Raw genomic sequence first — 26,255 nt, forward strand, 5'->3', positions numbered from 1 at the left:
GAGAACGCCACAAAGATACTCCTCCAGAAGAGCAACTCCAAGACACATAATTGCCAGATTCACCAAAGTTGAAATGAAGGAAAAAATCTTAAGGGCAGCCAGAGAGAAAGGTCGGGTTACCCACAAAGGGAAGCCCATCAGAATAACAGCAGACCTCTCGGCAGAAACTCTCCAAGCCAGAAGAGAGTGGGGGCCAATATTCAACGTTCTTAAAGAAAAGAATTTTCAACCCAGAATTTCATAAGCCAAACTAAGCTTCATCAGTGAAGGAGAAATAAAATCCTTTACAGATAAGCAAATGCTTAGAGATTTTGTCACCACCAGGCCTGCCTTACAAGAGACCCTGAAGGAAGCCCTAAACATGGAAAGGAACAAGCGGTACCAGCCATTGCAAAAACATGCCAAAATGTAAAGACCATCGAGGTAGGAAGAAACTGCATCAACTAACGAGCAAAATAACCAGTTATATCATAATGACAGGATCAAGTTCACACATAACAATATTAACCTTCAATGTCAATGGACTAAATGCTCCAATTAAAAGACACAGACTGGCAAACTGGATCAAGAGTCAAGACCCATCAGTGCTGTATTCAGGAGACCCATCTCACATGCAGAGACATACATAGGCTCAAAATAAGGGATGGAGGAAGATCTACCAAGCAAATGGAGAACAAAAAAAAGCAGGGGTGCAATCCTAGTCTCTGATAAAACAGACTTTAAACCATCAAAGATCAAAAGAGAGAAAGAAGGCCATTACATCATGGTAAAGGATCAATTCAACAGGAAGAGCTAACTCTCCTAAATATATATGCACCCAATACAGGAGCACCCAGATTCATAAAGCAAGTCCTTAGACACTTACAAAGAGACTTAGACTCCCATACAATAATAATGGGAGACTTCAACACTCCACTGTCAACATTAGACAGATCAACGAGACAGAAAGTTAACAAGGATATCCAGGAATTGAACTCATCTCTGCACCAAGCAGACCTAATAGACATCTATAGAACTCTCCACCACAAATCAACAGAATATACATTCTTCTCAGCACCACATCGCACTTATTCCAAAATTGACCACATAATTGGAAGTAAAGCACTCCTCAGCAAATGTACAAGAACAGAAATTATAACAAACTGTCTCTCAGACCACAGTGCAATCAAACTAGAACTCAGGACTAAGAAACTCAATCCAAACCGCTCAACTACATGGAAACTGAACAACCTGCTCCTGAATGACTACTGGGTACATAACGAAATGAAAGCAGAAATAAAGATGTTCTTTGAAACCAATGAGAACAAAGATACAACATACCAGAATCTCTGGGACACATTTAAAGCAGTGTGTAGAGGGAAATTTATAGCACTAAATGCCCACAAGAGAAAGCAGGAGAGATCTAAAATGACACTCTAACATCACAATTAAAAGAACTAGAGAGGCAAGAGCAAACACATTCAAAAGCTAGCAGAAGGCAAGAAATAACTAAGATCAGAGCAGAACTGAAGGAGATGAGACACAAAAAAACCCTCCAAAAAATCAATGAATCCAGGAGTTGGTTTTTGAAAAGATCAACAAAATTGACAGACCGCTAGCAAGACTAATAAAGAAGAAAAGAGAAAGGAATCAAATAGACGCAATAAAAAATGATAAAGGGGATATCACCACCGACCCCACAGAAATACAAACAACCATCAGAGAATACTATAAACACCTCTACGCAAATCAACTAGAAAATCTAGAAGAAATGGATAATTTCCTGGACACTTACACTCTCCCAAGACTAACCAGGAAGAAGTTGAATCCCTGAATAGACCAATAGCAGGCTCTGAAATTGAGGCAACAATTAATAGCCTACCCACCAAAAAAGTCCAGGACCAGATGGATTCACAGCTGAATTCTACCAGAGGTACAAGGAGGAGCTGGTACCATTCCTTCTGAAACTATTTCAATCAATAGAAAAAGAGGGAATCCTCCCTAACTCTTTTTATGAGGCAACATCATCCTGATACCAAAGCCTGGCAGAGACACAACAAAAAAAGAGAATTTTAGACCAATATCCCTGATGAACATCGATGCAAAAATCCTCAATAAAATACTGGCAAACCGGATTCAGCAGCACATCAAAAAGCTTATCCACCATGATCAAGTGGGCTTCATCCCTGGGATGCAAGGCTGGTTCAACATTCGCAAATCAATAAACGTAATCCAGCATATAACAGAACCAAAGACAGAAACACATGATTATCTCAATAGATGCAGAAAAGGCTTTTGACAAAATTCAACAGCCCTTTATGCTAAAAACGCTCAATAAATTTGGTATTGATGGAATGTACCTCAAAATAATAAGAGCTATTTATGACAAACCCACAGCTAATATCATACTGAATGGGCAAAAACTGGAAAAATTCCCTTTGAAAACTGGCACAAGACAGGGATGCCCTCTCTCACCACTCCTATTCAACATAGTGTTGGAAGTTCTGGCTAGGGCAATCAGGCAAGAGAAAGAAATCAAGGGTATCCAGTTAGGAAAAGAAGAAGTCAAATTGTCCCTGTTTGCAGATGACATGATTGTATATTTAGAAAACCCCATTGTCTCAGCCCAAATCTCCTTAAGCTGATAAGCACTTCAGCAAAGTCTCAGGATACAAAATTAATGTGCAAAAATCACAAGCATTCTTATACACAGTAACAGACAAGCAGAGAGCCAAATCAGGAATGAAATTCCATTCACAATTGCTTCAAAGAGAATCAAATACCTAGGAATCCAGCTTACAAGGGATGTCAAGGACCTCTTCAAGGAGAACTACAAACCACTGCTCAGTGAAATCAAAGAGGACACAAACAAATGGAAGAACATACCATGCTCATGGATAGGAAGAATCAATATCGTGAAAATGGCCATACTGCCCAAGGTGATTTATAGATTCAATGCCATCCCCATCAAGCTACCAATGACTTTCTTCACAGAATTGGAAAAAACTGCTTTAAAGTTCATATGGAACCAAAAAGAGCCCGCATTGCCAAGACAATCCTAAGTCAAAAGGACAAAGCTGGAGGCGTCACGCTACCTGACTTCAAACTATACTACAAGGCTACAGTAACCAAAACAGCATGGTACTGGTACCAAAACAGAGATATAGACCAATGGAACAGAACAGAGTCCTCAGAAATAATACCACACATCTACAGCCATCTGATCTTTGACAAACCTGAGAGAAACAAGAAATGGGGAAAGGATTCCCTATTTAATAAATGGTGCTGGGAAATTGGCTAGCCATAAGTAGAAAGCTGAAACTGGATCCTTTCCTTACCCCTTATACGAAAGATTAATTCAAGATGGATTAGAGACTTAAATGTTAGACCTAATACCATAAAAACCTAGAAGAAAACCTAGGTAGTACCATTCAGGACATAGGCATGGGCAAGGACTTCATGTCTAAAACACAAAAGCAACGGCAGCAAAAGCAAAATTGACACATGGGATCTATTAAACTAAAGAGCTTTTGCACAGCTAAAGAAACTACCATCAGAGTGAACAGGCAACCTACAGAATGGGGAAAATTTTTGCAACCTACTCATCTGACAAAGGGCTAATATCCAGAATCTACAAGAACTCAAACAAATATACAAGAAAAAAACAAAAACCCCATCAAAAAGTGGGGAAAGGATATGAACAGACATTTCTCAAAAGAAGACATCCATACAGCCAACAGACACATGAAAAAATGCTCATCATCACTTGCCATCAGAGAAATGCAAATCAAAACCACAATGAGATACCATCTCACACCAGTTAGAATGGCAATCATTAAGAAGTCAGGAAACAACAGGTGTTGGAGAGGATGTGGAGAAATAGGAACACTTTTACACTGTTGGTGGATTGTAAACTAGTTCAACCATTATGGAAAACAGTATGGCGATTCCTCAAGGATCTAGAACTAGATGTACCATATGACCCAGCCATCCCACTACTGGGTATATACCCAAGGATTATAAATTACTCTACTACAAAGAGTACATGCACACGGTTTATTGCGGCACTATTCACAATAGCAAGACTTGAATCAACCCAAATGTCCATCTGTGACAGACTGGATTAAGAAAATGTGGCACATATACACCATGGAATACTATGCAGCCATAAAAAAGGATGAGTTTGCGTCCTTTGTAGGGACATGGATGCAGCTGGAAACCATCATTCTTAGCAAACTATCACAAGAAGAGAAAACCAAACACCGCATGTTCTCACTCATAGGTGGGAACTGAACAATGAGATCACTTGGACTCGGGAAGGGGAACATCACACACTGGGGCCTATCATGGGGAGGGGGGGAGGGAGGGATTGCATTGGGGAGTTATACATGATATAAACGTCATGCACATGTACCCTAGAACTTAAAGTATAATAAAAATAAAATAAAATAAAATAAAAAATTAATACAGCTTCTACGATAATTGCTTATTTTACAGGGTAGAGATAAACAAAAGAAAAAATATACTTTACATATATTAATACAAATGACTTACGGATTACATGTGGGCCTTGAAAATTCTTATTATTGCTGAGACTCAAATTTGTAGATGTAGTTTGGAAATACTGAGAATTCACAGTCATCATCTTGATGCCGTTTACCATTTCTTTCTTGAATTTCTACTCTAGCTGCTTGAGATGTTGAGGGTCTGTTAGCATTCTAAAACCAATAATTTAAAGAAAACATTTTATGCTAATTCACAAGCATTAATCTCATAAAAGACTACAATTTTAGTTTATTCATTTTCATAATCAAGAGTTCTGGCAAAACTTTTCAATCATAACAGTGCTTTTATAAAAATGATTAAATCTAATCCATCTGCTAATAAAATATTTTTTAAAAGGAAGACAAACATAAGTCCTTCTTATACTACTATCTGAAAAGCTGGATTAAATACTTATTTCCATATAAATAGGAATAGTCCTAGACATAGTTTTTAAAAAGATAAACTCATGGGAAAAGTTAACTTGTTTGTCTTGATTGCGCCGAGATTCCAGAACTGGCGTCTTCTATAATAGTAAACTATTTATTCTAGAAGAGTTATAGAACCTGGGTAAGACTACTATGCCAGATATAGAGAAAATTCCCATGAAAGCTTTCCTGTAGTACTGGCCTGGACAAAAGGTAGGAAATTAATATAGTCATAGATATCACCTAGAAAATTAAAACACCCACGAAAGCCTCAAATTACACAGAATGCAAAAACAGGATACCAAGTTTTGAGGGCCTTGGGAAATGTCAGAGTCTGTAATCATTACTGGCCTAATCTGCCCCCAAATAAATGACACAAAAAGGAAACAAACAAAAAACTAAAAATATTAGGTTGGTGCAAAAGGAATTGCGGTTTTTGCCATTACTTTTATAGGCAAAAACCACAAATCCTTTTGCACCAGCCTAATGTTTTCTCTTAGGCTTAACATTATTAAGAGTCAGTACACGTGAGTTCTGAATAAAATGTAAAAGGTACCAATTGCAATCATGATCACAGTGCTTTCAGAGAAATACTATTAATTCTCTGGCACCATACCCGAAGTGTTTCTGATGCTGAGGCACTTTCAGTCGCACTGCTATGGGGGATATACTTTATAGCAGTAATTATCCCCTGAATTGCAATGCGCTTTTGTTCCCTATACTGCAAGTCTTCAATCTCCTTCCTGACTTCACTTATAGCTGTCAAGAGCGACTCAACTGCAAAAGAGTAAGTCCAAGAAAATTGTAAGTTTTAAAGAACTGAAATGATAAAAATAAGAATTAGATTTGCAATGTAATTTCACAACACAAACTTATAAACTTACTACATTAACTTAACTGTGAGACACTGTGTTTATATCTGGCATCCTTTTATATAATTTTGTGAAATAGGCAAAATACTTTTATCAGTTAAATTTGAATACAGGCTTCCACTCTGTATCCTTCATTTGCAAAATAAATTTTGCATATTAAGTGCAATTTACATATTATATTTCAAACTATAAAGTGTTGTCTAGTCACTGCATAGAAAAACACATTTTAATTATTTCAAACACTATTACATATTGCTAGCATTATGATGTATAAGAGGATGCCAATATTTAGATGATGATAGGTCGGCATTTAAAGTTCTCTTTTTTTTTCCAAAATCGTGAAATTATGTCATAGCTTTTTAAAAAAGAACATGCTTGTGTTAAACTTTTCAACTGTCATATATTAATTCTACTAAAAAGTATATTAATAGTAGGCTTCTCATCAGTACTTCAATTCCAAATTCAGCATCTCATTTATTTTGGCATCATTTTATATTTAAAGGTAGCACTCAATTTTGTTAAACACAATATATATCATTCCACAGTAGCACAATACAGTTGTCAGTATCTGAATATCAAATTACCCAGTGTCTCCTTTAGATATGTTTAGTCTTTCTGTAGAACATCATAGTAATTGAGATCTACACCAAGGTCAGATGTGTTCTCAATGACATTAAATCAAGATATTTATAGGCTGATCATCCCTTCTCTGATATATAGGACCAGAATACTTCAGATTTTTGATTTTTTTAAATTTTGGAATATTTGTATTATACTTATCAATTCAGCTTCCCTAATGCAAAATTCCAAAATCTGAACTGCTCCAATGAGTAGTTCTTTGAGTGTCACTTCAGTACTCAAAAAGGTTCAGGTTTCAGAACATTTCAGATTTCGGACTTTTGGATTAGGAATACTTAACCTATATCTCCAGTTGGTTATCTTCTATGTTTTCTCTTTCTTCCAGTCTGATAAAATCAAAATATTATCTTTAGATTACCATGCGAGATATACGGAAAACTATATAGAAAATACGTGACATGTATTTTTAGATCTGCATTAAGACAAAGCTATTATCGGTGAATGTTGTTAAACTTTAGTTCACTCCCATAAAACAAAAAAATAAAGATGACTAATTGAAATAGCATAAGCCATATGTATAAAATGTAAACATATTTAGAAGGACTGGCAATTACATTAGTACCTTTAATAGAACTACTATACTTGGAAAATGTCTCTGGCACTGGTGGATAGGGGTAATATCCACCAATAACCATATTCTTCTGTTCCCCGGAATCGGACTTTGTTCTAATCCATTGAATAAAGTTTTTTACCTTGGCATCATATGTATAGGGCTGGCCTCTATGACCTTCTCGCGGGAAGGGTAAATCATAAAAAAGAGAAATAAAAATGTCACTGTAACAATCTGCATGAATATTTTTGTGTAAAAACGGTTTACTATTAAAACAATCCCTCTTTTATCACCAAGAAAAAACAGTCAAATTCACTTATTTGCTATGTAGCATATAATTATCCAAAGACAGTAAATAAATCCTAGGAAGGAAATCAGACACACTGTGTATTCGAGTTTAAGTGGACTAAACTGTAGCTAGCTATAGGATGCTAAAAATCACAGGAAGAAGAAAAACTAACAATTTGAATTTTCTAACTATCCAAATCGTTGACATCTTCTGAAATAATCAATTTTTAAACTACGAATTAACCTGAAATTATGGCATCATGTATGAATGAAACGTCCTATGAATACGGCTCAGTATTTAAATTTATGTTCTTAGAGCATACTTAAAAGTGCCATATTCACATCTGATAGTATTTATAAAATAAGATATGCATTGACAAAGATGTATGTTACACCTTTCCTAGGATTCTTCTTTTAACAAATTTCTTAATTACCAACATGGTAACAATCTGGCAAATATCCCATTCCACACTATTTCCTCACTCTCTCATTGGAAACGTTTTTCTTTAATGGTTTGATCCTATTATTGGAGGAAATAGGGAAAAAATAATATACTTGCAGACAAGTAATGAGACCTCTCTTGTTATATAAATAAAACATAAGATCTTGGGGCTGAAAATCGACACTCATTTTTGTTTTCATTTAGAATTTTAAAATATTGTTAACAGAATCCATATTATGATACCAGGCCTAACCAGGTCTTCAATCTATCAAGCAATTTATGATTATCTACATTCTATGCCAAGTGGGAATTAAAGTTGACTGAAGGATATAAATGCAATTTTCCACTGAGTCACAAAATCATTTCCTCATTTGTAAGTAATCCATAAGCAATGTATTTCACAGGCCAAAAATTCTTTGCTAAAACACTCTTATAGTAATAAAGGAAGTCAAAATAAAACTATCTTGTAGTTGAATGTTATTATGTAAAAGTTAATATGTACTGAAGGATTCTAGGGAAGGGAAAATATATTTATAATAATATACACAAAGAAATTACTCACCAGTAATAAACACTCCACTCTCATTTGTCGTGGTGAGGTAAAGCAGTTTAGGTACTTGATTGTCATTTCTGACAACTTTCAACTGTGTACACACAAAATATGCCACTAGAAAACAAAAATATTTATGAAATTGCTTTTCCATTTCAAATAGGACACAACAAGATTAGGATCTAACACAATGCTTCTCAAACTTTAATGCACAAAGAAATCACATGGTACCATTGTTAAAATGCAAATTCAGATTCAGTAGGTCTAGGGTGGGGCCTGAGATTCTGTATTTCTAATCATCTCCTAGGCAATTATTAGTGCTCCCAGTCCTGGGACCACACTAGGAACAACAAGGATTTAACACTAGTCTGCTTTTTGTGAGAAGCCCCTTTTTTTTTCAGAAAGTACAACAGTTGCAAGTAACTAAAGTCATTTGTTTGTTGCACAGATAAAGAGTGCAAGTCATTTTAACTGGGCACACAACTGAGTGTGAACAGCGATTTCTAACAGAGAGAAAAAAAAGCTTAGTTTCTCCGTGATTAACCCTATCTAACACTAAACTCTGAATTACTCTAACTCCTTCCACCAGATAGGGCTTACACATTATTGATTCGTATTTGCTTATGCAAGTGTTTTTTATCTTTTATGTATTTATCTTAATTAGATTTTAAGGCCAATGGCAGGGCTTACATCATCTGTTTATTTTCTTTTCACCTTGCTATGATTATAGGCTAAAAAGAATATCTAAAAATGAGAGTATAATATCTTCAGATTTCAACTACTTTCAACAATTATCAGTTGTTTTTATCTAGCAGACTATTTAATTATTATAGTTTCATTAATCCAACATTATTTTTCATTTTAACACATTATATGTCAAAACACTTATGGTTTTACAAACTAGGAAATGAAGAAATAAACGTAAATTCTTATAATCACACAAAAGTAAGTTCTCATGTGAGAATAAAAATTTCTCCAGAACACAACTGTAAATCCATTTGCTACATCTCATATTTACTAAGTTCTTTATTCTGTAGCAATGAAAAGGAAGAAAATCTGTTCAAATGCTAAGAAGTATCTTAATTTATATAAGAATTATCTTAATTTTTCCTTTATTTCAAAAACTACAAACATATGAATATTAATGGCTAAAGGTGTTGATATAGGAATATTAAAGAAACCTCTAAAATATGTCAAGCCAGTAGATCTCATGTTACGTGTTCTTACAACAATAAAATAAATTTAGAAAAAAATAAAGAAACCTCTAATTCTAAATTCATGGCCACTAAAAATTTGAGAGTCAGATCTAACGCTTTCTAGCTATACAAAATCCAGGAAATTACTTAACCCCTCTGGATGTTTGCTTTCTCACCTGAAAATTTATAACAACATCAACTCTTCAAAAGGTAACTGAGAACACAAAATGAGATAATATCTATAAGCATCTGGTACACAGTAAACACACATATTACTTCCCCTTAGTTCTTCACTTTTCTTATGAAAAAAAAACAGTCATACTACCAAAGAATTTTGGTATTATTCCAGAAGACTCTTGGCCATGCTCTTCTTTATAGGCCTGAAGCCCCCTAATACTCACCATTAATTTAATGATTTTTTCCTTCACTCTTGGTCAAAAGATAAAAATAAGTTGTGACTCTTGTCAACTATTATACTAGAATAAATCTCACCAAGATCCGTATATATGTTTCTTAGAAGGATGCATTTCACATTATCACAAGAAATAGAATATGTGTGCTTGGCAAAGTTTCTGTGAGAAATCTTTATCCAAAATTCTTGTTAGCTTGTTGTTTAAAGTGGTCACAAACAAACAAAAAGGAAGCTGGCAATAAAACCCACCTAAATTGAGGCAATAGGATTATCACCAGAAGTCATCACTGCCAATTACTTATGCCCTAAAATAAGTTATATCAGAGTTTATAGCCCATCACCTTGGAAGTCCATGCCTTGGTTTGGCCAAAGCTCTCTTTCTGTTTCATCCCCCATAAAGTGGGGTGAGGTTTGGTTCTATTCAGATATATTTTTCAAATTTAATCTCACAAGCCTAGGGTGGAATCTAACAAAGCAGAAGTGTATAATACTGTTTTGTATAGAGAATAAAGGGGCAACAGAACAGCCCTATATACAATGCCTAGGTCTCTTGGTGTTCCACAATGTCTATCTTATTGCTGGATAAAAAAAGTAGTAATAATAATAGATGTAGGCCAGGTGCAGTGGCTCACGCCTGTAATCCCAGCACTTTGGGAGGCCGAGGTGGGCAGATCATCTGAGGTCGAGTTTGAGACCAGCCCAACATGGTGAAATCCCATCTCTACTGAAAATATAAAAATTAGCCAGGCATGGTGGTGTGCTCCAGTAGTCCCAGGAACTCAGGAGGCTGAGGCAAGAGAACCATTTGAACCTGGGAGGCGGAGGTTGTAGTGAGCCAAGATCGTGCCACTGCACTCTAGCCTGGGCGACAGAGTGAGACACCATCTCAAAAAAAAAAAAAAAATATATATATATATATATATATGTGTGTGTGTGTGTGTGTATATATATATGTAGTAAATATTGGGAATTTCTTCAATGTTGGCCAAGCATTTAACACAGGTAGCAATTAGTGTTTATTTATGTAATCATTTGGAAAATAATAAAATGTCATACCCTATCTAAAATAGCTTTATATTCTAAATTAAATAAGGAAATATTCACTGAAACTATTGAAAAGTATTATACTTTTTTCCTTATCATAATAGATCCAAAGACTAGACTGTTACATGTAAAATGTAATAGGACAAACCTAAAATAATTTCAAATAAATGAAACTAGTGGAAAAAATACTTTTATATCTGAATGAATCCAGGGAAGAAAGTCAATGCCAAAGTAAGCCAAAGTAAAATATTGACCAGCCAGTATAAATAACACCACCAACTTAATATTAACTTAATATTCAACCGGAATCATACTTACCATTGTCATTATGTAATTACATAGTCCACCAATCATCTACCAATTAATGCTATATAAGTCTTCAATGTCTTTAACGGGGTCTACATAATCAATTTCCAAATGTATACAAAGGGAATTGACTGCCTATGTTTTAGTCTCACTGAAATTTAAGGCTTTTTTAACGTGTGGAATTTTTACAATGAGAATTGATAAGAGGTCCTGTTTTCTGAAAAACTGGTTTCAATCCCAAGTTAATTCTGAATAGACAATCAACGGGTGGTTAATGTCTATAATACCAAATACGATATTAATATAGAAAAGATTTAAACATGCTGTCAGACTGCTTGAATTTGCCAACTGAATGTCACACTACTTCTGTAAGTCAGTTTACTCTATTTTTTAAAAGTTAATTCTCCTACTTCCAAACATAGAATAAAAATATTAAATATTGCTTACTTGGGTAAATATTTTCAAAGATTTCTGGCTGCGATGTTGAAAACAGTTCCACTATAAATGGTTGCTCTGAAGTACCATCAGCAATGTGAATCCAGCGATATGACCAAAAATCTTCACGGTTTTCTATATGGATAGAATATTAAAATAAATGAAGGTAACTGTTATATACATATGAACACAAAATTATTCACTGAAATACTTTTTATGATTTTCAATTTTAAAAGCTTACCTTTCTTTTTTGACCGCTGGACCCTTCCTACAAAAACTAAAAGGCCAATAACATCACAGATGCAATTTTCTGGCATATCATCCAGTTCTGACCTAAAAAAGTAAATCACTAAATTAATATTTTATTTTTAAACAGTGAAAAAGCATTCTACAATTATTATTTTGAAAATGTATATCTACATAATTGCTATAGCCTAATTCTGGGTACATTTTGAGCACATTATAATGCATTGTTTTTCAGTAACCAAGACTGAAGATTAATATTTAAGACATTTTGCAAGAAACTATTTTACCTTGTGGTAAATCGGTGATTTAACTTTGGCAGTCTCCATTCTGGTTTCACCTGCTTTTCTGGAATGATAATTATATTTGTTGGGGGATCTCGAAGATTCAGGCAGATTTCTGAAAAACAAATATATTACTTTAATATGCTATTTAATACATACTGAAGAATATACATGTATATATATTAAACAGCAAAATAGTAGACTGAACATTTTGAACTCACCACTAAACTCAAGAACTAGATTATTATCAATGTTCTTCTACCTCCATTATCACATCCACTTATCTTTCCACCACAGTTTAAAAAGTTTAATCACACTTTGAGAACTTTGTGTTCTATCATTTCTTTAACTTAAAAAGAGTTTTATCACTTACATGTTTTTGCCCAGACAAAATGCTATTTGGCTTTGTTTTTGAACTTTATATGAATGAAATTATGTTTGGTATTTTATGATTACTTTTTTCACTCAGCATTATATTAATAAAATTCATAGCAGTTTTCTTGTCATTTCCACAGCTGAATAATGTTCCAATGTGTTAATATACTACAATTTATTAACTAAAATTTATTTATCCATTATTGTGTAATGAACATCTGGATTATTTCCAGGTTTTTACTATTATACATACAGTTGTTAAAAAATTTTTTATATGCCTCCCTGTGCACACAGGCAGTATTTTTCTAAGGTATTATATGTAGGTATAGAAATGCTGGATTATATGATATGTAAATGTTCAGCTCTATAGCATAATCCCTAATCATTTTAAGTAATAAGCCTATTTGTGTTTCTACCAGCAATGTGTAAAAATTCCCATTGATACACATCCTCTCCAAACCTTGGTATTGTCAGCTTTCTTTCTCTTTCTTTTCTTTCTTTCTTCTTTCTCTTTCTCTTTCTTTCTTTCTTTCTTTCTTTCTTTCTTTCTTTCTTTCTTTCTTTCTTTCTTTCTTTCTTTCTCTCCTTCCTTCCTTCTCTCTCTTTCTCTTTCTTTCTTTCTCCTTCCTTCCTTCCTTCCTTCCTTCCTTCCTTCTTTCCTTCCTCCTTCCCCTCCCTCCCTCCTTTACTCCATCCCTCCTCCCCTCCTCTCTCCTCCTTCCCCTCCCCTTTTCTTTCTTTCTTTCTTGCTTTCCTTTCTTTCTTTCCTTTTTTCTTTCTTTCTTTTTTTTTTTGACAGGGTCTTACTCTGTTGCCCAGGCTGGAGTGTAGTGGCACAATCATACAATCATGGCTCACTGCAGCCTTGAACTCCTGGGCTCAAGCAGTCCTCCTGCCTTAGCCTCCTGAGTAGCTAGAATCATCATGTCAGCTAATTTTTTTTTTAATTTTGGTAGAGATGCGGGGGGGTCTCATTATGTTGCCCAGGCTGATCTTGAACTCCTGGCCTCAAGGCATCCTCCAGAATCAGTCTCCCAGAGCACTTGGGTTTCAGGTGTGAGCCACTGCACATGGTCAAATTTAGTACTTTTGGTCAATCTAGTGATATGACAATTTGTTGTGATCCTATTTTGTACTTCCCTTATTACTAATCGTATTGAACAACATTTCATGTACTTACGGTTCATATATGCATTCTCTTCTGTGAAATGCCTTGGTCTTTTGCCCATTGTTCTACTGAATTGTTGAATTGTCTTTTAAAAATTTATTTGCAAGAGTTGTTTATATGTTGGATATTAATTCTTCATTGATTATGTAGTGGCAAATACAATCTTTACCCAGTTTATTTATCTCTACTTATTTATTTAAGGCTTTCTTAATGTCTTCCAATAATATGTCATAATCATCTTCACACAGGTCTTACACATCTTCTCTTATATTTATTTCTAGACATCTTATAGTTATTGTTGACAATGTCAATGATGTTTTCAAATTACAATTTCTAACTCTTTATTATTGGAGTATACAAAATCAGTTGACTTCTTTTATAGCTTTGCCAATATTTTATTATTTTTAAAAATTATTATTTTAGGTTCAGGGGCATATGTGCAGGTTTATTATATAGTTAAACTCATGTCGCAGGGGTTTGGTGTACAGATTATTTTGTCACCCAGGTACTAAGCCTAGTACTCGATAGTTATTTTTTCTGATCCTCTCCCTCCTCCCACCCTCCACTTTCAAGTAGGCCACAGTGTGTGCTGTTCCCCTCTTTGTGTTCTCATCATTTAGCTCCCACTTGTAAGTGAGAACATGTGGAATTTGGTTTTCTGTTCCTGCATTAGTTTGGTAAGGATAATAAATCCTATTATTTTTAATACTTTGTGTTACTTTGGTTTTCTCTGTAGAAAATTTAATTTGTGAGTAATAAGAATCTTGTGTTTTTCTTTAAAACCTTTATACCTTTAATTCATTTTGTCTTCTCACACTGGCTAGGACAGCCAGTACAGCATTAAATAGAAATAGTAATAATAGGAGACATCCATTTTCCCCATTTTATAAAGGAATGTATCTAACTTTTCCCCATTAAGAATTGTGTTTGCCGTTTGGTTTGGTTTTGATTTTGTAAATACCCATTATTAGGTTTTTTTTTTTTTAAAGATAGTATTGCTCTGTTGCCCAGGCTGGAATGCAGTGGTGCAATCATGGCTCATTGAAGCCTCAATCCTGGGCTCAAGCAATCCTCTCTCCTCAGCCTCCTGAGTAGCTAGGACTACAGGTGCATGCCACCACATCCGGCTAATTTTTTATTTTTATTTGTAGAGACAGGGTCTCACTATGTTGCACAGATTGGTCTCAAACTCCTGGCTTCAAGTGATCTTCCTGCCTTGGCCTCCCAAAGTGTTGGAATTACAGGCATGAGCCACCATGCTTAGCCCCCTTACTTAGTTTAAGGAAGGTTGCTTCTCTTGCTATTTTCTTTTTTGAATTAATGAATGGTTGTAAAATTTTAACAAAAGTTTTTTGTATATCTATTACAATGCTCATTATCTAATTTGTAAAAATGGTAGGTGACACAGATTTTTATATGTAAAACCAATTTTGCATTGCTGAGGAAAAATGCAACCTAGTTACAGTATGTGAACTTAATTTTTTTAACACATGATGCAGTTGCCAATATTACATTCAGAATATCTCTATATATGTTTATATGTTAGTGGCTGAAGTTGGCATATAATTTTTCTCCTTCATACTATTTTTGTTTGTTTTGATTATCACGGTTATATTGGCAGCAAAAAATGAGTTTGAGAATATACTTTCTAGTCTAGTCTCTGGAATATGTTTAGAATGATATATTCCCTAAATGTTTGGTAGAATTTCTCTATAATATGATGTGTGCCTGATATTTTCTTTGTGGGAAAATTTTAAACCTCTGATTTAATTCCTTTAATAGTTATAAAGCTATTTGGGCTTTTCTCTTCTTGGTTAGTTACATTTTTCTAAGAACTTTCTGTGTAGCAAACAAAGCTTAAACCAGGATAAATATATTTGATTTCTATTTCTGCCTATTACTAGTCATGTGAAAGGAAATATTCACTTACCTTTATGAGTTTCAGTCTATTCATATATAAGCAAGCAAAGTTTGTATTACATAATATTACCTTGCATCATAGTTTGCATATTCCAAAGTACTTTCATTGTCATAGTATCACTTAATTATATTCAAGGTCCCTTCCAGCTCTAAAATGCTAGGGTTCCTAATTAAAGAAATAGCCCCTGCCCGCCAAAATAAAAAATGCTTGTTGCTATCATCCAATCAATATGCATTGTGTAATACAGTCTGAAAGTTTCAAGATTTTAAAGGGTGTATTATTTGTGTATGCCAGCTACATACTATTTTGTAAAAGGTACACAGAATAATACACAAAATGTCAATATACAAAGCCATACACATCCAGCAAATAATACATTCTTTGTTTTGCAATAGAATTTCTATCTTTATAGATTTCCTTTATTCAGTCTTTTAAAAAAATTACATTGGCCAGGTGCAGTGGCTTACGCCTATATTACCAGCACTTTGGGAGACCGAGGCAGGTGCACCACTTGAGGTCAGGAGTTCAAGACCTGTCCGGCCAATATGGCAAAAACCTGTCTTTACTAAAAATACAAAAATTAGCCTGGCATGGTGGTGGGCGCCTGTAATCCCAGCTACTTGGGCAGGAGAATCACTTGAACCCAGGAGGTGGAGGTTGCAGTGAGCCGAGATTGTGCCGTGGCACTCCAGCCTGGGTGACATAGCGAGACTCTGTCTCAAAAAAAAAAAAAAAAAAAAAATCACATCTTAGTTCTTCTAACTTGGAACTATGTGTGGGAAATATGAAAAATAAACCAAGATAAATGATCCCAGTAGTTTTCTTCCAACATGAACACCTAGAAGGCAGTGACGGTACCACCTTTACTGACCAACTCTCCTCCACTATATACTGTTTCTCATTTATAATGCTCAGAACATTTAAACTACACTGGTATTTTTCCTAACCTCTGCTTAACACTTTTCCCATGCAACACATTCCCTACTTTACTGTCCATTCTTTCTTCAATTACATTTTTATTCATTTCCTTATCCTTTTTGTCTATTACATTTTTAATGTCATTTATGTCATTAGTCTTTCGTTTTACTATAATTTGTTTATCTTACATAGTTATCACCCCATTAGACTAATTTTTAAGGGTAGAACTGTATATTACTTACTTTTGCTTCTCCTGTGCCTAACATGATTTACAGAACTGCTTTTTTTTTTCTCTTTAAAAGATAATTAATCACCTCCCGGCCAGGCGCGGTGGCTCACACGTGTAATCCTAGCATTTTCAGAGGCCGAGGCAGGTAGATCACTTGAGGTCAGGAGTTCAAGTCCAGTCTGGCCAACATGGTGAAACCCCATCTCTACCAAAAATACAAAAACTAGCTGGGCTTGATGGTGTGTGCCTGTAATCCCAGCTACCTGAGAGGCTGAGGCAGGAGAATCTCTGGAACTCAGGAGGTAGAGGTTGCAGTGAGCCGAGATTGTGCCACTGCACTCCAGCCTGGTGACAAAGTGAGACTCTGTACAATAAACAAGATAGTCACCTTTCTACTCTGTTTCTATGGGATCAGCTTTGCGGATTCCACTTATGAGTTAGATCTTATAGTATTTGTCTTTCTGTGCCTAGCTTTTTTTTTTTTTTTTTTGAGACAGAGTTTCGCTCTGTCGCCCAGGCTAGAGTGCAGTGGCGTGATCTTGGCTCACTGCAAACTCTGCCTCCCGAGTTCATGCCATTCTCCTGCCTCAGCCTCCTGAGTAGCTGGGACTACAGGCACCCGCCACCATGCCTGGCTTATTTTTTGTATTTTTTGTAGAGATGGGGTTTCACCATGTTAGCCAGGATGGTCTCGATCTCCTGACCTTGTGATCTGCCCGCCTCGACCTCCCAAAGTTCTGGGATTATAGGCATGAGCCACTGCGCCCAGCCTATGCCTGGCTTATTTCAATTAGCATAATGTTCTCCAAGAATCTAAAAAAGTCAATCTCATAGAAACAGAGAGTAGAAAGATGGTTACCAGACGCTGGGGAGCGAGTGGGGAGGGATAGAGAAAAGCGAGATGTTGATCACAGGGTACAAAATTTCAGTCAGACTGCAGGAATGTCTTAGGGATCTATCGCATTGGATAGTGACTACAGTTAATAATAATGTATTATATATTTCAAAATTGCTAATAGATTTTTAATGTTCTCACCACAAAACAGTGATAATTTGGTAAGGTGATGGATATGTTGATTGAGTCTTTCTACAATGTATATACACAGATCAAAACATCACACTACACCCCCTAAATATATTTAATCATTATTTGTCAATTAAAAATAAAGAAAATGCTCGGATAAAAAGATCATTAGTTAGTTTCATGCAGGTAATTTTTAAAGATCATAAAGCCGTAGTTCCCAACCTTGACTGTACCTTTGGGATCAGCTGAGGAGATTTAAACCCAGAGCAATGCCATGGTCCCATTCTCAGAGTAATTAAATCAGAATCTCTGAGGAGGGGACCAGTGGCTCTTTAAAGCTCCCCAAGTGATTCCAATATACAGCCAGAGTTGTAATCTACTTATACATGTAGGCTAGGCAAACTACAGGCTGCAGATGGCTGGAAGCTTTTGTAAATAAATATTTATTGGAATATTGCCATATCCATTCCTTTACATACATATGGCTGCCTTCAGTCTACAAAGGCAGAGCTGAGAAGCTGAAACAGAGACCATATGGCCTGCAAAGCCTAAAATATTTACTATTTGGCGCCTTACAGAAATAGTCTATTGCTTCCTAAAAAAAGAGGGCACAAGTCTTGTTACTTATCAAAAATATAAGGGAGAAAATAGAGACTGCTGCTAACATTAATAAGAAGTAAAACTGTTTTAAAGACCAAAAGGTACATTTTAAATATATTATCACCAAGGCTATCATTAAAAAAATAATTTCTGTATCTGCAATCACTTACTTGAAAGCATAGTTTCTCATACCTTAGAGAGTTTCCATTATGAAAATCTGGTCCTATAATTCTATATAGCAGAGGCAGCATGCTGTAAATCAGCGTCCTCTTGCCAACTTTTATTGTGTTTTCTTAGTAAGTCACAATATCTCTCTCAGTTTAGTTCCTCACCTTTCTATAGCAAAAATTAATGAGGTAATAGACTATGTGTACCAGACTACCTAGGTAATAACTTCTTCATCTAACAAGATCTGACCAATGTCTGCAAGATGCTTAAGATTTTAATAAATAATCATATAAGGTTTTTGCAAAAAACAAGTTTAAGAAAACAATGAACAACTGCTACCTTTACCTGAATATTCTCTAAGTAATTAAGCTTAATGGATTAGCTGGGGAATTTAGAATACACAGAAATTCAGGTTCAGAATAAAGGTATTATAAACCAAAAACAATATTTAATCTACAATTCTTACAAATGAAAGTGAAAAAAATCACAGTCATATCTAAAAACAATTATTTAATACATTAATTTTAATGGTCCAAAAATATTTGTGACGTCAATATATCAATACTAGTTAGGAAAAGCCCTTTCAAGATTGCAGCAATTGGCAAAATTTGAATACTGACTATAGGTTAGATATTAGTATTGTATCACTTTTAAATTTCTTGATTTTGGTAATTGTACTCAGATTATGTAATAGAATGCACTTGTTATTAGAAAATACACGCTGAAATACTAGTGAAGTGTTTAGGCTTAAAGGGATATGTATGATGGCTGTCACTTTCTCTTACTGGATCACAAGGAATATGTATACATACATACATACATGTGTATGTGTGTGTGTGTGTAAAGATATGTATATGTATGAAAAGAGATATATAATGATAAGGCAAAGGTAAATGTTGGTAATTGTTGAGATGGATAAAGGGTATATGGGAGTTCTCTATACCATTCTTTCAACTGTTATGTAAGTCTGAAATTATTTCAAAAAGTTAACAGAAGTCCTTTTTAGATAGCACCTACTAGTAACTACAAAATATATTCAACATTAACTTAATATTTTATGACCAAAATTAAAATAAAACAAAATAAGTACAACCCAAGTGGAGCTCATTCTTCAATCAACAATAAATATCTCAGGTAATTTCTCTTAATAAATGAAATAATAAATAGTATATTTATTAGGTTATGTGACTGCTTGAAAATTTTATGGACAAGAAATGTAAAGGTTTCATAGGTTCTAACAGCTTCAGTAATTTTATGATCTTTTTTCCTAATACAGTACATTGCCAATTTATATAAAAAATAGTGATAAGACAACAAATCATTGAATACTTAACCCATTGTAGAAATTAGTTTGATCTGTGGATCCACGGGGACAGGCTGTATTCTGAATGGATAACTCTTTTTAACAGAATAGTCTTGAAGCAGAAGAACTAAACCAACCCGCAAACTTTTATACCACTCAGGACACAGGGCATTCCACATAATCACTGACACTGTGCCTGAACTGTCAGCAACTTCCAAAAAGGTCTAGAAAGAAAATGATTAAAGTACATACATATTTGTCACTTTTATCTATACAGATATACATAACATATTATTTGTGATCATTTAGAGTGATAAAAAACATTAAATTTTAATTATTTATTAATAATGATTCAGTTGTCAATTCTGTTAATATCGATAATCTAAAGAGAGTGCCACAGACCCATGGAAGTACTAAATGTACTACTAACTTACTGTGAGACTGTAAACTCTGAGGGCACAGGCCAAACCTTATTTATATTTGATTCTTCCATAATATTTAGCATGGTGCCTTACACAGAGTGATCCCACAATACATTTGACAAATGAATGAGACAAATCACATATTAGAAGTTTCACATGAAAATTTTGACATCATTCTTGATTATCTGAACTGTTGGACGGCCTTGATATTCATATTTGAGAACTTTAGATAGACATATAATTGAGTGGGCACGATGCCATCAATGCCTGGTTGGTTACATAATTATATAGCAATATCTGAGACTGGAACATAAGACAGGAAAATCATTTCCGAGATACTACTTGAGAAATTATGCTAGCAGAAGGGGGAATGTTAAAACAAGTATGCATTCTTGCTGACTCTGAGTATAGTTAAAATAGAGAAATCTATTGAGGTAGAAAAGTATTTGATGGAGTATTTCTCAGTATTAAAATACAGTGACAGACAACTTCAGTTCTGCCTAAAAGGCAGTCTGTAAAGTGTTTTCTAATTCTTAATTTCTTCTTAAATAATGATGTTATATTCTCAGACCCTTTCTCTAAATGATGAATATACATTTTGGGTGATTCATTCCTTTATTCATTAAACATTTACTGAATCCATATTCCAGACATTATGTTAGGCCCTGGAATGAAGAGATGAATCAACACTGCCCCTAATAATAATAGCTAAAATATATATATAGGACTTTCTATGTGCCTGGAACATAGGTAAATCCTTTACTTATATACTAATTCAATCCTCACATCAACCCTGTAAGGTAAGTACAATTAGTATCCCTATTTTACAGATGAGTAAACTGAGGCTTTAAAAGGATAAATAATTTTCCCTACATCATAAAGTTAAGAAGTGGTAAACAGAGCTGAAACTTGAATTCAGTTCATATGACTACAAGGCATGCACTCTTAAGCACTATTAGATACTTCTTCCTACAGTCAGGGAGCTCACAGTAGAGTAAGATTAGCAAAACAGGTATGTGTAACTGGGTTATGCATGCTCTGATAGACTATGTAAGGGCATATAGTGGGGTCCTAAGTAGCATGTAGTTGATTCTCCCAGTGACTAGGCGTATGGGTATACATGGAAGACTTAAATCAGAGGTAAGCACTGAACTGAATCTTAAAGATGCTTGCCAATCTGATGAGAATTGAGAGGAAGAGGATTCTAGGCAGAAGAAGAAACAACATAAGCAGAGGCATGAAAGGTAGAAAACAATTGGCTACCATTAGAAAATTCCAGGTAGGGCAATTTGGTTAGTATGAGGCATAGAGAGCTCAGGAAGAGATGAGACTGGAGAGGCAAGCAAGGACGAAATGATGGAGACACAAGGAGGTAGGAAGGCAACAAACAAGGGAGGAAAGTATTGCAACAATGAGAAGGCAAAAAACTATCGGGGAATTGCTGAATAATTTATGATATAATGTGCTAAAAATATATAACTGTAAAATATTATGAATGAAGAATTTTTAGTGATATGAGAAAATATTTAAGAAAATGTTAATAATACAAAATTGTATGCACAATACGGTACCCATTTTGTAAGATAATTTAATGTGATATATGACGTCACATGAATATATAACATATATACATATGCACATACATGTGATATATAGATTAAATAGAATATAATAGATATGTGTATGTATATGTATGAGATGCTTATATATGTGTATATATGTGATTACACACACACAAGAAAGGGAATAAAACACATCATGTTAACAGTGGCTCTCTCTGAATGGTAAGATCTTCAAACAGCTTTCTACATTTTCCAAATTCCCTACAATAAGCATGTATAACTTTTATCATAAAAGTTAAATGAAACATCTAAAATAGTTCTTGATATCATAGGAAAATACAATATAATATTAAGTAAGAAAAATATAGAACACAAGCATATCAAGAAAGTAGAGCTCATAAGCATTATACGGCACAGAGAGTAAAGACAATAAAGAAGTATCACACAGATTTGACAATTAGAGTCACTAGTGAATGATAAGCTAAGGAAAAAAGCCAAGATAATTGTGTTGAGAAATGGGAGGCGAGACAGTAAAAACATCTAGTGTAGACTACTTCTTCAAGAAGCTTACCTGAAGAGAAAGATAGGGAATAGAAGAGTCATAAGGCCAAGGGAGACTATTTTCTTTTCTTTTTTAAATGGGAGACTAGAGTATGTTTATATGTTGGTGCAGAAAGCATAGATGAGAAGAAAAGGTTGAAGGAAAATAAAAAGGTGGAAGGAGACACCTGATCAGGGAAATAAAGGGCACCATACAGAAATAATTTCTTTGCACAATAAACTATGCAGAAAAATACTTTATAATATACATTTATGTACAATTAAAATAATTACATTGAACTTACGAAATGTTATTTAAATGAGCAGGTTATATATGGAGTTAGGTGTGTAAGTTATAATTTATAACTTTAAATTAGCATATGATATCTTATACTTGTACCTGATATGTTCAATATCTTTTTATCAGGTTTTCCATAGTATCGCAGTTTTGATTTATGTAAGATCCTTACAAGCAATGCAGGAAAATTTCTTCTGTTAGTCCAGGTCATTTCAAGGTGAGAAAGGGAAATTATTTTGGTATCTAGAATATAAAAAAGAGGAAAGAAATCCTGTTTAACATGTAATGGTAACTTCAAAGATCTATTTTAATGGTTAAAAATAATAGGTTGATCACACCTAAAGTGACTCCTTCTTGCCAGCTAAACCTTGCCAGCTAAGTCTATATACCTCTCCCACATAAACTAAATTTGATCCCTAATATTAACAGCTGAAATATATATAGGGCTTACTATGTGCCTGGAACATAGGTAAACACCTATATTAACCAACAAGTTGTTCCACCTAGAATGCCCTCCATCTTACCAAACCATGTAATAACTTCCTGGAAAACCTGGATCTAAACTCACCTCTCTTAAGATATTTTGTGAAAAAACAAACAAACAAACAAAAAAACAAAACTCAATGTCATGGAATATGTTTCCCATTATTAAGCACTTATATATTTAATATATAGAAACGGGCCAGGTGCAGTGGCTAATGCCTATAATCTCAGCACTTCGGGAGGCCGAGACCAGCAGCTTGCTTGAGCCCAGGAGTTCGAGACCAGCCTGAGCAACATGGCGAAATCCCCCATGTCTCTCCAAAAAGACAAAAATTTGCTGGGCATGGTGGCATGTGCCTAAAGCTCTAGCTACTCAAGAGGCTGAAGTGGGAGGATCACCTGAGCCCAGGCAGCTGAGCTCACTGCAGCCAGGCTGCAGTGAACTGTGATCACACCACTGCATTCCAGCCTGAGCAATTGAGAGCCCATCTCAAAAAAAAACAAAAAAACAAAAAAAAAATTGTTTTATTACACATTTTTGTATTGCCTTCATCTCAGTTTCATATGTATAAATTCTATCTCCCCTAAACATGACAGACATGGTCCTGTATCAGAACCTTTGCAATTGCTGTCTTCCCTTTAGATATCCAAGTGTCTTTCTCCCTCCTCTCTTCAAGCTTTGCTCAAATATCACCTTCTCAGTGATACTATCCCTAACCATCCTATTAAAAACTGACTGTTTTACTTATCCTCCATTCCACTTATTTTTCTACATTGCACTTACTATCTTCTCATATGCCATACAATTTACTTAGAAACGTTTTTATCTGCAAGCTTGCTGGCAAGTTCAAAAACTGCTTAAAAGCTATTCATCATCTTAAAGAATTAATTTGTCATACTGATGTATTCTTCCTTGGATTAAGAGAGGTTCCATCTGCAATTGTCTCCACATTTTTCTCTCTCACAGCCCACAGTCCCAACTATTAAGACCTGAATTTGCATTAGTACCAGTATTTCTTTTCCTAAGGCTCCCTTCATTTCTAGCTGTGTTTACATAATGTTTTACCTAGTCAACATTTTGACACAAAAATCACACTTGTAATTTCTTTTTATAAGGGATTAAATGGTATTATATAATTATGCCTACACTATAAAACACATACACAATTTTTAGTATTAGGATACTCTGTAATTTTCCTTCCAGATTCTCCCAATAGATTACTATCCTAGGATCACAGGTCCTAACATTTGATCTGATATAATTAAGTGATTTCATTTTAACGTCAGATGAATCTCGGATCAGTTTTGAATTGTCTGGGATGTACGTGGAATACTCTTGATCAATGAAGGCACATATAGCTCCTTTACTGTCTGGAATAAATTCAAGAGCTACCTAGTTGCATAAAACCAGAGTTCTAAGAGCCTCTGTTCTGTTATAATTAGGTCCAGAGAGTTAGCTGTAATCAGACATCTTTCTGGTTAACATTTTTCCCAGTTTGGGTTTTTAACTCACAAACTTCATAGAATACACATTTTATCTCTCAAATCTATAAAAGAATTAGAGGCTGTTTACAGACAATGAAGAATTTGTGTAAATTCATAGCAATAAATGTGTTCATTATCAAAAATAATGAAATAAATTGGTTATTCAATATGCAATAGAACAGTGATTCTCAAAACGTTTTGGTCTCAGGATCCCTATACATTCTTAAAAAATATTGAAGATCTTGAATAGCTATTTTTTTTCTTTTGTTGAGATGCAGTCTCACTCTGTTGCCCAGGCTGGAGTGCTGTAGTGTGATCTCGGCTCACTGCAAACTCCACCTCCCGGGTTCAAGCGATTCTCCTGCCTCAGCCTCCTGAGTAGCTGGGACTACAAGTGTGCACCACAATGCCCAGCTAACTTTTGTATTTTTTAGAAGAGACGGGGTTTCACCATGTTGGCCAGGCTGGTCTCCAACTCCCGACCTCAAATGATCTGCCCACCTCAGCCTCCCAAAGTGCTGAGATTACAGGCATGAGCCACTGTGCCCATCCTGAAGAGATTTTTACTGTACTATAAAGTAGACTAAGAATTTGTAAATGATCAATTCATTAAAAATAACAATAAACTAATATGTATAATTACAAATAACATATTTTTTTGAAAAATGACTGTATTTTCCAAAACCAAAAAATAATGTAGTGAGAAGTGTGGCATTGTTTTGCATTTCTGCAAATCTTGTTAGAATCTAGCTTAATAAATGACAGGTGGATATTCATATCTTCTTTGATATTCAGTTTGCTTTTATGTCACATGTCATTTAGCCTCTGGAAAACTACACTGTACAACTTGCGAGAGCATAAGAGTGAAAAAAGGTAAGTAAAGCCTTAGTATTGTGAAAATAGCTTTGACCTCCTGAATCCTCTGAAAATGTCTTGGGGCACCACTAGAGGTCCCTGGACCATACTGTAAAAATCATAGCAGAAGAATAAATCTAAGGAATGCAGAAGGAATAAAAATTAAAGCTAAAAATAATGAATCGGAAAACACCATACCACAATAAAAAAGAATTGATAAATTCAATTCTCTAGAAAAATTAATGAAAATGTAAATCTTTGGCAAGTCTAATCATGAAAAAGAAAACAAAAATGCAATGCTCAGAATGTAAACAACTATACACACAAAGAAAAATTGTTAAAAGATTATTATGTATGATTTTATATCAATAAATTTGAAAAGATCAGTGAAATGGATAATTTCTTAGAAAAATATGAATTACCACTATTGCCATAAGAAATAAAAGAAAACCAAACTAGGTCTTTACCCATGGAATAAAATGAAAAAAGTTTATGAATGATGGCTTCCAAAACCGGCAGCAGGTTCACATGGTTTTACAAGAAAATTCTAACAAATTTCAAAGAACAGCTCTTTCTTTGAGCTATAAATTGTCCCAGAGCCTAATAAAATATAGAAATTGTACCACTTCATTTTATAAACTTTGAATAATCCTGAAAAATTCCAACAGAAATAGTACAAGAAAGAAAACTATAA

At 34.6% G+C, this 26,255-nt stretch overlaps 1 protein-coding gene across 1 annotated transcript in view; it reads right to left on the reverse strand.

Moving 5' to 3' along the window:
- RADX (RPA1 related single stranded DNA binding protein, X-linked) overlaps positions 1-26,255 on the reverse strand; it is an 80,053-nt gene that overhangs the window by 46,362 nt on the left and 7,436 nt on the right. The window contains 11 exon segments of the mRNA XM_033201373.1: positions 4,534-4,616; positions 4,618-4,697; positions 5,566-5,726; positions 7,023-7,187; positions 8,303-8,407; positions 11,696-11,818; positions 11,925-12,016; positions 12,217-12,325; positions 19,948-20,140; positions 21,386-21,401; positions 22,855-22,981. Coding sequence (XP_033057264.1) covers positions 4,534-4,616; positions 4,618-4,697; positions 5,566-5,726; positions 7,023-7,187; positions 8,303-8,407; positions 11,696-11,818; positions 11,925-12,016; positions 12,217-12,325; positions 19,948-20,140; positions 21,386-21,401; positions 22,855-22,981 — 1,254 coding nt within the window.

The sequence above is a fragment of the Trachypithecus francoisi genome, unplaced genomic scaffold, assembly GCF_009764315.1.
Source record: "Trachypithecus francoisi isolate TF-2019V2 unplaced genomic scaffold, Tfra_2.0 Lachesis_group6, whole genome shotgun sequence".
NCBI lineage: Eukaryota > Metazoa > Chordata > Mammalia > Primates > Cercopithecidae > Trachypithecus > Trachypithecus francoisi.